General features: G+C 42.0%; 1 protein-coding gene across 2 annotated transcripts in view; it reads left to right on the top strand.

The window, feature by feature from the left end:
• The first annotated feature begins 1,700 nt into the window (after positions 1-1,700).
• Positions 1,701-15,597, top strand: part of RAB8B (RAB8B, member RAS oncogene family) — a 78,056-nt gene continuing 64,159 nt past the window's right edge. The window contains exon 1 of one of the 2 annotated variants that reach the window (XM_003901030.5): positions 1,701-1,975. In XM_003901030.5, coding sequence (XP_003901079.1) covers positions 1,852-1,975 — 124 coding nt within the window. In that variant the 5' untranslated portion in view covers positions 1,701-1,851. The remainder of the gene's footprint in view (positions 1,976-15,597) is intronic. The other variant, XM_003901031.5, reaches the window with a different exon arrangement.

Genomic DNA, 15,597 nt, shown 5'->3' with positions numbered 1-15,597 from the left:
TAGAGCTTTGTTCCTATCTAGTGGACTCTAGGAATGAGACATTCCGTAAGCAGCAGCAGCAGCAGCAGCAGCAGCCCTCTGGCTACTGTATGATCAATAAGTTAATGATGATGCATTTCATCTTTTACCCACATAGAAAATGAAGGCCAATTCCAGGGCCAACAAAGTCTTCCGCCACAATGCGACCAAGAATGGATTATCAGTGGTACTGTTCGTAAAGTCACAAGGCACACAGTATGTGTCTTAAAAAGCCTACTGGCTTGTTCAACTAACTGTCCACGTTTTTTTTTCTTTTCTTTTCTTATTCCACTAATGGTGGAGTCCACTGGTTCCCTTAATAACCTCTAGCCTTCCAGAAGGTGTTTCCTTATAGCTAAGATAAATGGTAAATGTCTGGACCAGTGGTTCTTAAATATTTTGGTTTCAAGACCCCTTTATCCTCTTAAAAATTATTGAAGACTCCAAGAAGCTTTTGTTTATGTGGGTTTTATCTGTCCGTATTTGACATATTAGAAATTAAAACTTCCAAGGGAGAACAACAGATGAGAGACAGAGAGCCCTGGCAGGGTGGACTCCTGGTCCCACACCTCCTTAGCCTTTTGCTTCCACATTACCTGAACCAGTCAACTCCCTTTTCACAACAGCTAATCCGGTAGGGTTTCTGCCACTAGCAAATGAAAGGGGACTGAACAATACACCCACAAAACAAAGAATTAGCCTAAGACAATAAATAATAAAGGATTAACTTCAGTATAACAGAATACTGTTTCCCCCTATATTCGTCATCAGTTAAGTGAGAGCCTACTGAAGACTAATGAATAGTACCATCAATGCTAACAATGCCTTATGGGTTTCAAAGAACTTCCACATTATTTAAGTTTCACTAGAACCCTATGAAGTATCTTGTTTCATATCCATTTTACAGATGAGAAAACTGAAAAGTACAGTGTTTGCGTGACTTGTCACAGCGGTTATGCAGCAAACCCAAGACTAAATTCAAATCTTACTCTCTAATTTCCCGTGGCCCGGTTCCCGCCTCACAGGACGCTTGCAGTTTTATGGGGCACAGACCTGTAGCACAAGGTTTCCCAGATTTAAAAATCCATCCTCCTGCGAGGAGAGAAGAGCGATCAGCGTAGCAGATTCTCTAAATACTCATCGTATTTGGCTCTGGTCTGTGTGGCTTGAAGAAGGGGGCACGAGTGAGGTTCGAGTTAGCATGGTAACCATTCTTTCTCAGCTCTGTGACTGAGGGGCTGCCGGAGGGGCGTTATAGTGGTTCTGGGCATGGCCTGGGGGAGAAGCTGGATAATGCACTCTGCAGATAACCCGTAGGCTGCGCCACAGCAGCGCCAAGGAAAGAAAGCATCTTTGCTCCAGGTCTCGGCGGAAGAGATGCGGGAACTACGGGGCTCTGATTCTGAGGTCCTGGATTTGGAAGGCGCCCGCACACAAAGAAATTACAAAGTTAAGTTCCGGCGGCTCTACCAGCAGAGTTCGAAACGGGGCGTCCCTTCCCAGCTCGGGTGGAAACGCCTCCACCCTGTCACCCCGCCCATAGCAGGTCTTTTATCCACTGGAGCCGCCTGGACAGTCCGCGCGGGGCACGCCCGAGGCTCCCGGGAGGAACTACAAGTCCCATGAAGCCCCGGGGCGCGGGCGGTGATGACGAAGCCCTCGCGGATTGGCCTCACGGGGAGGGGCGCGCAGGCCTTCTCTGAGAGGAGGGGCGGGGCGCGGGGCGGAGCGAGCAGCGGCGGATTGGCGGGCACGCCCCCTCGCCCGCGGCCCCCTCCTCGCTTCTCTCCACTGCCTCCTCTGGCTCCCCGGTCAGAGGGCCGGAGCGAGAAGATGGCGAAGACGTACGATTATCTCTTCAAGCTGCTGCTGATCGGCGACTCGGGGGTGGGCAAGACCTGCCTCCTGTTCCGCTTCTCAGAGGACGCCTTCAACACCACCTTCATCTCCACCATCGGTGAGGGAGGGGCCGCGGCCCGGGACCGGGGAGAGAATTGGGGGGCGGGTACGAGGGGACGGGGAGAGGGCGGGGGGCGCTTGGGAGCCCGGGAGACGAGTTCCCGGGGACTGCAAGGTGGCGGGGGCACTGAGAGGGGCGAGGGCGTTTGAGGGAGAGGGGCGAGCGGGAACGTGAGGCTAGGGCGAAGGGGTAACTTGGGGGCAAAGGAAGGGGAAGGGGAACAGAGGAACAAGGACTAGGGGTATTGGGGGAACGAGAGGGTTTGCAGACTGACAGGGAGGGGTCTTTGAGGGACAAAATGTGTTGGGGGAAGACGCAGGAAATCTCGTGTAGAGAGAGAAGGGTATAGTGGACGTGCAAATGGATTAAAAGACAGGAGAGGAAGGAAATGTGAAGGGGGAAATGAGGGATGGGGCAATGAGAGGGATGTGAAGTAAAGGGACAGAGGACACAAGGGACAGAGAGGTGAGAACCAGGCAACTGGAAGGGAATTCAGGGGAATGAGCGGTCAGGAGGTGAGGAAGAAGAAGGGGACGGCTGGCCACAGGAGGTCTGGACCGAGATGTCGTAGGAGGGGGCAGAAGAAAATTGTAGGTGGAAGAAGAGTTCAAGGGATCAGAGGGCGGAATGAGGATACTTGGTGGAGAAAGTAAAGGAGATCTGGGTGTGAGACAGAAAGGAAAAGAGGAAGCAACATCATAGTAAAGGGAGGTTGAGCAGAGAAGACAGAGGAGATGGAAAAGAGAGGAAATGGAAAGTAGTGGGGCGCAGGACTTGCTCCAGTAACTGATTACCATGTTCTCTTTACTTCCTTTGGATCAAGTGCAGGAGAAAGCAAAATGTGACTAATGATGGAATAATGTCTGTAGAGCGTTAATTTGTTCTGTGAGTGTTAATGGATGTTAAGGGAATTGGTGACTTTTGGAAATGATGTGGTCAGGAAAATATGGTTCACCTCTTTACTATGATCTCCTGAGAAGCAAGACTTCTCAGTATTTTAAATCCTTGGGTTTGAATGTTTAACAACTTCTCAGCCAAGGAATTGATCTTATGTTCTACCTGCCTCCCTGGATATTTTGCTTTGGTTCTAATTATTGTTAAATGAATCACAACATGTGATACACCTCTAAGTTACTTCCAATTGATTCAAGAGTCTTTCTGATCTTGGCTGGGAGCTGTCCTTTCTACTTTTGTGCTGGAAGACCCTGTGTTCAGGTAACAAAATCTCTTAACTTACCATAAACTGAAGACCAAGTCAAAGCTGGTTTTAAGCTGTCTTAGAAGTGACCACCTTAACATCATTTCTCCTGTTAAATAGCTGCAGGTTAATTAAGTACCTTAAGAATATCTCAGCTTTTGGTTGTCTTGGTGATGTTTCTGGCCTCTAATAGTGGCTTATTTAGGCATCTTTCATATGGTTCTTACAGCATATTTCCCCATGAATTTCTGGGTTGGGAAATAATAGAGAGCTAGTGCTTTGGTAATACGTGTGTTTAAATATTTGTGTATTTTTAAAAATAATTTATCTTTTTTTTAAAAAAGAGTATTTGGTGTAGAACACTCTTTAAGTATTAGAAAAGGCTATGGTTTGTTTGCTCATTCTGGCTTCTTTCATATAGCTTGAACGGTCTAAAATCTCCTGGGTGTTATGATGTCTGGGCTTAAGGAAGTTTGAATTGCAAGTTCTTGGCAGTCAGTCTTGAGTGGGACTTTTTCTTTTCTGAAAAAGCAGATTTTAAATGTCATCTCTAAAGTATATTCCTAAGATTTGGTGGTAGCTGCTGGTACAGCAACTAAAGGGCGTTAATTTTTGACACTGGTATTAATTTCAAAGCCTCAAATAATGACTTTTCATTGTTGAATGCATACTGCGGTACAGATGGTAAAGGATAATTTCTAACAAGTTGAGTGGGTGTCCTTTTGTCCATTCTGTATTTGAGCCTCCCAGAAGTATCTCCTGCCTTGAAAGTAAGTGAATCTCACTGATGCTGTTTTTGTTAAGCTTCTTGGATAACTTGCTTGTTTGTGATAGCTTTATTCATTTTCTGTTTTTCCCTTAATTTTTGTCCCATGTTTCCTTTAAGGGTGTCTGCTTCCTTTTAAAATAGTACCTTTTAAAAATTACTTTTCATTTTGAAGGGTTTAAATCTATCAGTGGATTTCAAAAAATGATGGAAATGAGGTTCTTTGGAGGGTGACAGCTACGAAGGCATGAAAACCAGTGCTCTGAAACAGATTAGAATAGGAAGTGAACATGAAAAGGAGGTGAATCTCATGTGAGATCTTGGTCTTTATATTTTCTGTGAGGTGGATGTGGTAAAAAGAGGCTGTGAGCTGTGTCTTCAGTTGACGTGGAGGAGGGGAAATCCCGTACCTCTTATTTAGCCCCAGAGCTCCAACAGGAAGTGGTAGCACACTGCCTTCAAACAGCAGAATTTATGTACCTGAAACCTAATGCTCTGCAGTCAAAATTAAGCTGGGAAAATAAGGTGAATGTTAGCATCATTCTGGTTCCACAGACTCTTCACTGATTACAAGTATAGATTTTGGGTGTTGACATCTCTAGCAGGCACTCCCTGCATGCCCCTCACCTCATTCCCAGGTGATCTGAAGTTATTGAGGTGACAGCCCGTCTCCTCCCTAGTCATGAAGTACCTAAGTGTGTAAGTTCCTGTGCTTTTCTGACTGGGTTTTGATGAGGTCTGCCACAGCATTGCTGACAACACTTGATAAGCTCTGTGTCATACGGGAAAGATGCATTTCTTAACGCCTGGGGTTTGTGTGTATGTGTTTTGGTAGATATGTATAGGTGTCTGTTTCTTCCCATGAAGATACATTTTAAGTCTTAGTTTTGCTTTGTCAAAGTTTTAGTAGTTTTAAAAACGGGAATCTGCCATCTTTCGACACTGTTTTGATAGGGGTTCTGTCATCAAGAAGGGAAGGAGACAATTAGTCATTTTGATTCCAGATACAGTTGTCTCACAGATACTTTCTTCTTCTCACTTTTCTAAGGTCTTGCTATTGCTGGGGTCACACTTGTAACCCCAGCACTTTGGGAGACTGAGGTGGGAGGATCACTTGAAGCCCCAGGTTCAAGACCAACCTGGGAAACATAGCGAGACTCTGTCTCTACAAAAATACAAAAATTCACCAAACGTGGTGGTGTGTGCTTGTAGTCGTAGCTACTTGGGAGGCTGAAGCAGATCACTCGAGGCCAGGAGTTTGACACCAGTCTGGGCAACACAGCAAGACCCCATCTCTACAAAAAGTAAATTAAAAAATTAGCCAGGTGGAGTGGTGCACATCTTTAATACTAGCTACTCAGGAGGCTGAGGCAGGAGGGTAACTTGAGCCCAGGAGTTCAAGGTTATTATAGTAAGCTATGATTGCACCACTGCACTCCAGCCTGGGAGACAGAGCGAGATTCTGTCTCTAAAAAATAAATAGATAAGTAAATAAATAAGGTTTTGCTATCTTCTCCGATATCGCAGGTCCCCTCAATTTTCTTTTTGCTCTTTGAGGGGTGGTGGAAGGTAGATTTTATTTTATCTTACTTATTGAAGATCTTCTAGGATATCTGTCAATAATTTAGTTAACTATGAAGAAGGGATGTTTTATCCATTTGAAATTATTGGTCCAGTGCCTAGGACCAACCCGCCTTTCAGTTCAAATGTTTGAAAATTGAATTTTTTTTATTGGCTCTAAAAAACCCTATGTAATCATAATTAACATTTAATTGGCTAGAGTGGCTCACGCCTGTAATCCTAGCACTTTGGGAAGCCAAGGCAGGCGGATCCCAAGGTCAGGAGATTGATACCATCCTGGCTAACACAGTGAAACCCCGTCTCTGCTAAAAAATACAAAGAATTAGCCAGACATAGTGGCAGGCACCTATAGTTCCAGCTACTTGGGAGGCTGAGGCAGGAGAATGGTGTGAACCCGGGAGGCGGAGCTTGCAGTGAGCCGAGATCGCGCCACTGCACTCCAGCCTGGGTGACAGAGCAAGACTCTGTCTCAAAAAAACAAAAAACAAACAAACAAACAAAAACACATTTAATTAAATGCCTGTAAAATGTAACATAAAGACAACTAGGAATGATAATACAGTCAGCTATAGATTATATTTCCTATGGGAAATGGATGCATTTTAATATTGATATGAGGGCATACCGACATCTTGAAATGGCTCTACACAGAAAAAGGTGCTGGCTGAACAAAAAGAGATAACCCAGCCCTGTCCTCTTGACAGGACAATCAGAGCTTCTTCCCTTTGCCATCTCTCTCCTGCCCTGCCCCCTTCTTCCTGTTAGGTATTTCCTGAGTGGTTTCACTATTTAGTATAGTCATAGCTTAATAGCAGGAAGAGTCTTAGATATTATCTACTTTATTCCTGTCCCAATTTTATAAATAAAAAAAATGAAGGTTTGACACCCTGAAAATTACACAGCTGATTATAGCAGATGCTGTAGCGAAACCCCAAATTCAAGTCTGTGTCACTTTTCACAACTGAGCTGCTACTATTCCTAATCAGTATGATTATCCGCATTAATTCAAGTCATCACCTTTTCCAGGGAAGAAGTAGAGTTTGCACATATGCCTTTATGTGAGGGAAGTTGAGACATTTCCATTTCGATTAGCCAGGTCTGTTCAGGTGAATAGCAAATGTTACTACAATGACTCTGAGTTCTGTTGGACTTTATACTGGAATAACTCAGTGCATAGTAGTCCTTTGCCCTTTCTTTCTGTGTCTATAATTTCAGATTAGGAGAAGAAAGTGTATCCCATCATTAGAATTTCTTCCATACATAAAGTAACTAATAAAATCATATGAATGGGGGTATGTCGGTAATTGTTGCAGCTTAGTCTCATCAGAGTACTTTTAGACATTTTATTCTGTAACATTGGATATTTTTCTTGGGTTCACTTTCCTTAAAATGTGGGGTTGGCACACTATAGCCCATGGGCCAAGTGTGACCTGCAGTCTGTTTTTGTGCAGATCACAGGCTAAGAATGGTTTTTATATTTGTTTAAAGGTTGTTAAAAAATAAAGCAATATGCACAAGAGACCATATGTATCCCACAAAGCTTAAAAATATTTACTAACTGGTTCTTTGTAGAAAGTTTGCTGATCCTTGCTTAAAATTAAAAACTGTTTTTGGTTGGTAGCATTTCAAAGCTTTTATCAAGACTTATTGACTGAAAAACAAACTTTGTCATATTTACATTTTTATCCAAGATGATATCAACATTTGGCTGAGCATAGTCCAGATATGTAGAGCAAGTTGATTTTCATTTTCGTAGTTGTTTTCCTTGGTTTCAGCTTCTCAAACAAAAATATGCAAGGAACATGCAAGTTCAAATTGAACATTTTGTACATAAAGCCTTATTTTAATGTCATTGTGTTCTTTCAAAGCTGCCAGTAGATTTCCCATCTAAGCGATAGCTTTGATAATGACTCTGGTTCAGAAAAAGTTGAATTTAATACTTGATCATAAAGGGTTAAACTCATCTCTTCAATCCATGTTCTAGTGAATGAAAAAAGCCTTCCTACATATAAAGGATGGACATGGGGAAACTAAGTCTTGGGTACAAATATGGATCGGTCTGAAGAATGTGTACTTTAATGAAGAGCTTCACCAGCTGTTCTGCAGGCAGCAAGTCAGGGAGGAGGTTCTCTTGGCAACAGCAGCGAGATTGTTTGGATCCACTGAGAAAAGCTGGAGGGAAATAGGTTTAGGTATTGTTTTAGAGGTAAATAGTCTGTGAGGACAAAGAAAAATTTAGCAGTATATTTTTGAATTGAATTCCATAACTGAATCTGAAAAGAACCATAGATCCTGAAGTGGATGGGTAGGGAGCTGTCGGCCTCAGGTCGGCTCTAGTCTAGGTCCTCCTGTCTGCGCCCAGCTCTGGACATCAGCTCTCCTGTGTGTGTTAGAACTGTTACTTGAGAATATTTTGCAGGAATAGAGTTTTCATAGCATGAGAAGAGGGTTGGGGTGAGGATGGGGAAGTAGATTTTAGGTGGCGAGTAATGTGGGGTATGATATCGCTAAGCTTCGGAAATGCAAGTAGCCATAGAAACATAAAAAGGGAAATTCAAGGTAAGATTGTAGATTCTTACTGCCTAGGTTAGGGGTTGCAAACTCAATTGGGTCTGGTGGGAACTATGAATAAGGGGAGTGGACCAGAATGGGAAGCAGCAGGGTGTGATGTGGACCCTGGATTGTATATATTCCCCTCTCTGAGGTAGTGGCTGCTTTTTATTTGCAGCTTTACCATTGCCATGCTGGAAAATCATCACGTATTTCAAGATTTGCTGAAAATTTCTCATAAAAATTGAACTTTATGGGCAATTAATAGAAACAAACAAAAAACAATGTGAGAGTCATTACAGTAAGGGCCAAACAGACATGTCTGTGGGCTAGATGACGCCTGTGAGCTACCAGCTTGCAAAGCAGGCATGGCCATCAAGGATGTGTGCTGGTTCCAGTACTTTAAAATAGATCCTTTATCAGAGCTGGTATTGACATGAAAAAGCCTTAAGTTATTTTCATTTTATGGGAAGATGAAGTGGACTGGCATGTTTGGCATTATGGAGATAGCGTGTTGAATTAAGAGCCACGGGGCATCTGCTCTTCTAGCTTTGTGGGCTTTGGGGAGTCAGTTATCCTTCTAGGGCCTTGGTTTCTTATAACATAGTGTAAGAATACTATGTCTACCTTTCAGAGTTGCTGTGAGCTCCTTAAGGCAAAAATCAAGTCATGTTCACCTTTTAAATCTCCAAGGCCTGTATTAAATGTCTACACACTGGATGAATGAATGGATGAAGGAATGAATTGTGAAAGCCCTATATGAGCTGTAAAGCATAGCTTGAATTTGTTACTCTTCTCTTTCACAATATTGTAGATTATTAGATGATATTTGAGTTAAGATGAAAAGTGTTTAATTTGGACTCTTAACACAGGAATGTTACTTCCCCCAGTATAAAATGCTATATATCTTTCCATAATCAGTTTTAAAGGGTTGTTTTAGATTATCAAAGATATTTCACTTATCTTTCAGTCTCCATAATAAGCTGTTTTAACACCAGCTTCCAACCCCCCACTAACATAAATACCAAATAGAAAATGAGTGAAATCACTGGGTTTGCATTATAAGAGCCATTTCAGCTTTGTCTCTGCCCATTAGCTTCAAACAATGCAACAGATGCCTGTTAACAGTTTCATGCCCATTTTTAATTAGCAGATGGAGCTGTGTTTGTGTCTGTGTTCTGCCGAGCACTCATTTGAGTGACAGGGTAGTGAGTGGATTAGACCTGGACTGGGCGTTTGGGTTGAATAAGGCCAAATTCTATTAAAAAAAAATTTATATAAATATTTTTATATAGACCCCTTGTGTATCTCACTGGAATAGCATATGTCTGTAGTGTTGATGTTTATGGTTATGTTTTATTCTCATCTTACGGGAAAAAATGATCATTAGTCTTGAAACTGTCATGAAGTGGCTTTCTTTTCTTTTTCTTTGCTTTTTTTTTTTTTTTTTTTTTTTTTGAGACAGAGTCTTGTTCTTTTGCCCAGGCTGGAATGTGGTGGGACAATCTGCAGCCTCCGCCTCCTGGTCTCAAGCAGTTCTCCTGCCTCAGCCTCCGGAGTAGCTGGGACCACAGGTGCACACTATCATGCCTGGTTAATTTTTGTTTTTTTTTTTTTTTTTGGGGCGGGTCTCGGCTCTGTCACCAGGCTGGAGTGCAGTGTCGGGATCTCAGCTCACGGCAAGCTCCGGCCTCCGGGTTCCACGCCATTCTCCTGCCTCAGCCTCCCGAGTAGCTGGGACTACGAGGCGCCCGCCACCGCCCGGCTAGTTTTGTATTTTTTAGTAGAGACGGGGTTTCACCGTGTTAGCCAGGATGGTCTCCATCTCCTGCCCTCGTGATCCGCCCGTCTCGGCCTCCCAGAGTGCTGGGATTACAGGCTTGAGCCACCGCGCCTGGCCAATTTTTGTATTTTTTATAGAGACGAGGTTTCGCTGTGTTGTCCAGGCTGGTCTCAAACTCCTGAGCTCAAGTGATCTGTCTGCCTTGGCCTCCCAAAGTGTTAGCATTACAGGTGTGAGCCACCACACCTGGCTGCAGTGGCTTTCTTTAAAGACCCATTTCAATATTTTGGCGTAGTATGTTGAGGAATATGCAAAGCTAGGATGAAAAATATCAATCCTGATGGATTGATAGTGGCTGCCAGGAATGCTGTTTTTTGTTGAGTTCTGAGGTCCCATCTGAGCTCAGCAAGGCTGAGGGCTGTGATGGATTTCTAATGTCTGCCATGGACAGTAGGGAAAGAGAGGGAGGGTGGCAACTTCCTACACATTTGCTGTGTTCTAAAATGATTAGGTAGCTATTTGCTGTCCAATATGTTATGGCTAAATTTCAGTATTAGTAATATTAGTAAATAAGTATTAGATATAGTATGTCTGGAGAGGTGCCCTTTTCCTATGTTCAGTTTTGTGTTTTGGGATTTTTCTTATTTCGAGTTGAATTAATAAGAACCTGAAAGGAGGTAGGTACATGATTGTCCTTAGAGGAAGAAATAAATCTACTTTTCAAAAAAGGTTACTTAGTTGCTTGGGACTTCCTTTGGGAGGCCACAGAAAGTCGTGGAAATAGTTTGGAAACCAGGTTCTCCACAGCAGCTCAATTAGCTGTGATGAAAGTATTTTCTTGCTGTCCTACTTGTAGCATTTAGCGTTAGTTTAACTAGGCACTTTGGTATTTACCTGTTACTGCAACTTTGGACATTTTCCAGGGAGCTCCCATCTTCCTCAGCCCAGAATTTTAATTCTTGGCTCTCAGGGAAAGTGCTAACACTCTGCTTGTTATCATGTTCATCATATTTAGGCTTGCTACCTCTGAGAAAGCCTGGATAATGGTGCTACTTGTGGTCTCGTGACAGTATTGCAGGATTTCAAAGCACTTTGCAACAGCTCAGTTGGGGATGGAATCCCACTTCATCATGATAAAAACCATCCACAGAGCTGTTAAGCAACATGTACGGCCTTCTGCTGGCAGAGCTAGGACTGGCATGGCTTCCCATATCACATTATAATTTTGCATATTTTGGCGAAGAACTTGGCGGTAATTATTTTAATAAATCATAGATGTTATTCTGATGTATAAAGTGGAAGGACAGTCTCTGAAGATGTATGGTCAAGTTTTCATGTGAAGTATTGGATGATATATTAGAAGTTGAATTGTAAATGCATTTCTTATGCAATATTTGTTTATCTGGAATGGATATTGCAGCATACTCTAATCTCCTTATACACACATACATACGAATACACAAAATCCATTACAAAAAAAAAGAGTTTGTGTTGTGAGATGTCAGTAACTAACCCTTCTGTAATTTGTCTATTACTTATGAATTTGGATGTGATCGCTGTTTATGGTTTTCAACAAGGAATCATTTACTTTTTCTCTTCTAAATAGCTCTGAGTAAAATCTTGATACAGCATGGAAAACAATTCTTTATTGAAAGTCAACTTTTCCCCTTTTGGAATGACTCCAACCACTTTCTTACTTCGCTGTCCATTAGCACCTCACCCGTACCAAGACTGAGGGAGAGGGGATTAGGTTGGGAAGAGAAAAATGAAAACATTTCCCTTCCCCTGTCTGTTTCTTTGGCTACTTGGTTCAGTCTCTTTTTGCTTTTGTTAGCAGCTGGAGTAAACTACTGGGTGAAGAGTTAGAAACGTCTCTGTAAAATAGTTTGAGAATTAATAGTGACCTTTGACTTCTATTTTTCTCTTACATTTAGAACTAGATAATTTTTAAAAATTGGTGCCTGTCTCAGTCATAGCCAGTAATGAACACAGACCAGGGTGTTGTCCACAAACAAAATAATTTGAGTTGTTCCTTTCGCTATTTTGTCTACATCATTTTGAAAATTTCCAACCTTATAGAAGGATGACAAATTTGTGGAAAAAGTGAAATAATTTCTTTAACATACACAAAATTCCATTATAATTAAGTTGAAAAACATGCATATATAAGTATATATAATATCATCAGAGTTGTGTCTTCATTTTGGCCCTTCAGCCTTCAACTTTGGGTTTTTTGTTTGTTTGTTTGTTTGTTTTGAGACTTTGTCATCAGGCTGGAATTAGTGGCCTCTTGTGCACCACCACACCCAACCAATTTTTGTATTTTTTGTAGAAACTCGGCTTCACCATGTTGCCCAGATTGGTCTTGAACTCCTGAGCTCAAGCGATCTGCCCGCCTCGACCTCCCAAAGTGCTAGGATTACAGGTGTGAGCCACTGTCCCCGGCCAGCCTTCAACTTTGATAAGCACTATTACATTTTAAATTTATGTTGTGATCTTATTATATGATTTACCATTTTTTGTTCAAGTTATCTCTTAATTCTTATTTTAAAAAGTACGTAGGCCTGTGACAAAAAATTGGTTTGTGTTTTGAATTATTCATGGCACAAGCCCCTCCTGAAAACATCAGACTAAACTGTTTTCTGATCATGAAGGGTGAGTGCAGGCCTCGATGGTCTTCAGGTCTCTTCTGGCTGCAGCTTTCTGTGAGTCTGTGAAATCAAACAGTGTCTATAAAAGGGTTTGTCCTTTTCTTTCTTCAGTTAATGATTGTGGATGAGGATTCTTTGCACTGGTAGATGCTAGTGTTTTGATGACATGAAGACAGAAGAAGAAGTAGTATTAGTTAATTCAAATAAGCCTGTATTGATCTTGTAAATTGGCTAAAATCTTTGTTGTACTAAACAGATTGCTTAATGTTTTTGAATCCTATTCTTTAAAATGCTTTGGTTTGAGTAATAAAGCTAAACATCCCCAGAAAAATAACTTCTTGAAAATTGTAAAACTATTTATTTGAGAAGAAATGTATAAAGCATTTTCAAATAGTCTCATTTTCTTCCTATAAAACATGATGAGGCTAGGTACAGTAGCTCACGCATGCAATCCCAGCACTTTGGGAGGCCAAGGAAGGAGGATCCCTTGAACCCAGGAGTTCAAGACCAGCCTGGGCAACATAGTGAGACATGCGTCACCACAAAAAGAAAAAGCAAGACAAGACAAAAAAAAAAAAAAAAACCTCGTGCTGAGGTAGGTGAAAAATAGTCTAAAATAATAGGAAGCCCTTTGCTGGTGCTAAATTTCCATTTGACAGATGGTGGGCCTGAGGCCTAGAGGCATTGGAGTTGCCCAAGGTCACACAAAGCCTGACATTGAGCATTTGTTTTTTAATTTCAAATCTATTTTCTATTACACCCCATTGCCTTCATTTCTCTTGCTGTGAAAAGACACTGATGGTCTGGCATACAGTCTGGGCATAGTCAACATTTTGTGGGAGAAAAGGAAGGAATTGGACTAGGAGATCTGGGATGCAAGTACATATTCGGCCCTTGATTAGCCTTTTGCTTTAGGGTTAAAAGGGAGTGGCTGGGGTGGGTGAGATTTTAACTAGATCTCCAAGAACCTCTTTCCTCCTTGCTTATGAAGTTGGGGGTGGGGGTACTCTATTGGTTTGTCAGTCAGCTACTCATGCCAAACATTAGGTCATTATCATTTTCACTAAATTCACTCATTCAACACTTTTTGGTCTGCAAAATTTTGAAAGGGGCAAGAGTTAATGAGTATCCAGGCAATTTTAGCACAATGATGAAAAAGGCTACAAAGGAGTAAATCTACGTGTTATGAAAGCGTGCAGAGGAGAGGTCGGGGAAAGATTCTAGGAGGGAATTACGTCTCAGCTCAGATTGGACCCTGAAGGAGGAGTTAGTTGTGTAGAATGGAAGAGAGAAAGGAAGGGAGGGAGGCTCTCCGGGCAGAGCCACTCCTGCCCACCAGAGAGATAGCATAGCCCTTGAAGGAGGAACTTGAAGACATCTTGTTTGATTGAAGCCTCAGGGAAGTGGGGGATTTGACAAGAGGTGAAGTTGGGTCATTAGAGGGCAGAAGGGCTTCTAACCTTATTCAAGAGTCTGGACTTTATCCTGGAGCAGTAGGGAGCCACTGTAGGATCATATATGGGGAGGCCAATTAGGACATTAAGAGACAACAACATTTGCCCATTCGCTTCACTTGGACCTTTGCGGTTTACTTTCACTTTCATAAGTACTTTCACTTATGTTATTACTTCATGTAAACTACTCAATAATCGTATAAGGTAGAAGGAGATGGATATCTCCTTGTTGTAGACAAGGAATCTAAAGTTCTGAGAGGGTAATTGACTTGATTAATCAAGTAAGAAGCTAGAGGGGCCAACACATGAGCCTTGCACTTCAGTTCTGGGCTGTACTCTAGCCGCAACAACCTGTTCCTCTCAAAACAGGTGCTGGAGTTTTCCACGGGACTCAGTGTGTTGGGCACTTAGCAATAGGACCAGTCCCTTTCAGTGGTCTGTAAGAACTATTAAAACTGACCAACAAACCCTTGAACAGTATGTTGAGTGGGAAGATGAAATCAACCTCTCTTTGGACAAACCTGAGTAATAGCTAATGCAAACATGCATCAAGTTCCCTCTTGGCCCCTGGAGGTCAGTGGACTTATGATTTGGGGCTGTCTCCTGGTTTCTAACTCAGGCCCTTAGGAAGCAATCAAATATGTGTACAGCAGAATGGGAACAGGAGGGGACAGAGTTTAATTATGAATCTGACTCTTTTGTGAAAAAGAAGCTAATTATATCAGAAATCTCAGTGTTGTCTGTCCACATGGGGACTGTTGGTTTGTTATGCTCTATACTGTTGGCCTTAGACTACTAAGTGCTAGGAACAGCTACCTTAATTGTGAGCTTCCTTCCTTTGGCAAGTTAAGTTTAAACTTCATGTCAGCCTGTCCTTTTATTTGAGGGTGAAATTTTATCTACTCTAGCTTTTGTTTGTAAAAACCTTATTTGGCAAAGTTTTCCTCACAGACACAGTAGCACTGTAGACTAGATGAACACCTGATTTGTTTGAGTCTCCGTAATGCCAGTGTGATCCAGAAAGTAGGGAAGCCCGAGCAACTCAACTTTTGATATAAGAGTCCACTTGCTAAAATGCATGAGCTTGCCTCATAGTTAAGTCTCTGAGCCCTCTCTTAGCCTTTATAGTCTTGATTTATGCAGTGGTCATTGGTTTCTCTATGGCCCCAAAGGATTAGGAGCAGGGCTGAGGGCCTCTTGGAGGCAGGCCACCAACATCGGAGAGGAAAAAGTGGCAGTGTGGGACTATGGAAGACATTCATTATATGACTTCAGACAAGTCGACAGTAAACTTCCTGGGCTTTTATTTTTTCATGTGTGAAAAGGAAATGTTGTGCTAGATACACTAGATACAAAGTCTCTGTCCAAACTGTGATCCTAAGTTATAGCCAATGGACTCACTGACAAAATGGAAAAAGTAGATATAAGGACTCAAAATAATGGTGTAGCTAAAAGAACTTGGGCTTTTGAGATAGAAACTCCAAAGTTCAAATTCTGATTCTACGACTTCCTGTTTGAGAGCCTTTGGCAAATTATTCAGCCATTTTCTTTATTATGAGAAGGATAGTAACTCCCTTGTAGGACTTTTATTTTATTTTATTTTTTGAGAATTGAATGCTGTTACTGTGTATGTGAT

The sequence above is a fragment of the Papio anubis genome, chromosome 7 (genome assembly GCF_008728515.1).
Source record: "Papio anubis isolate 15944 chromosome 7, Panubis1.0, whole genome shotgun sequence".
In the NCBI taxonomy this organism is placed as follows: domain Eukaryota; kingdom Metazoa; phylum Chordata; class Mammalia; order Primates; family Cercopithecidae; genus Papio; species Papio anubis.
This window is presented reverse-complemented; position numbering and strand designations above follow the sequence as displayed.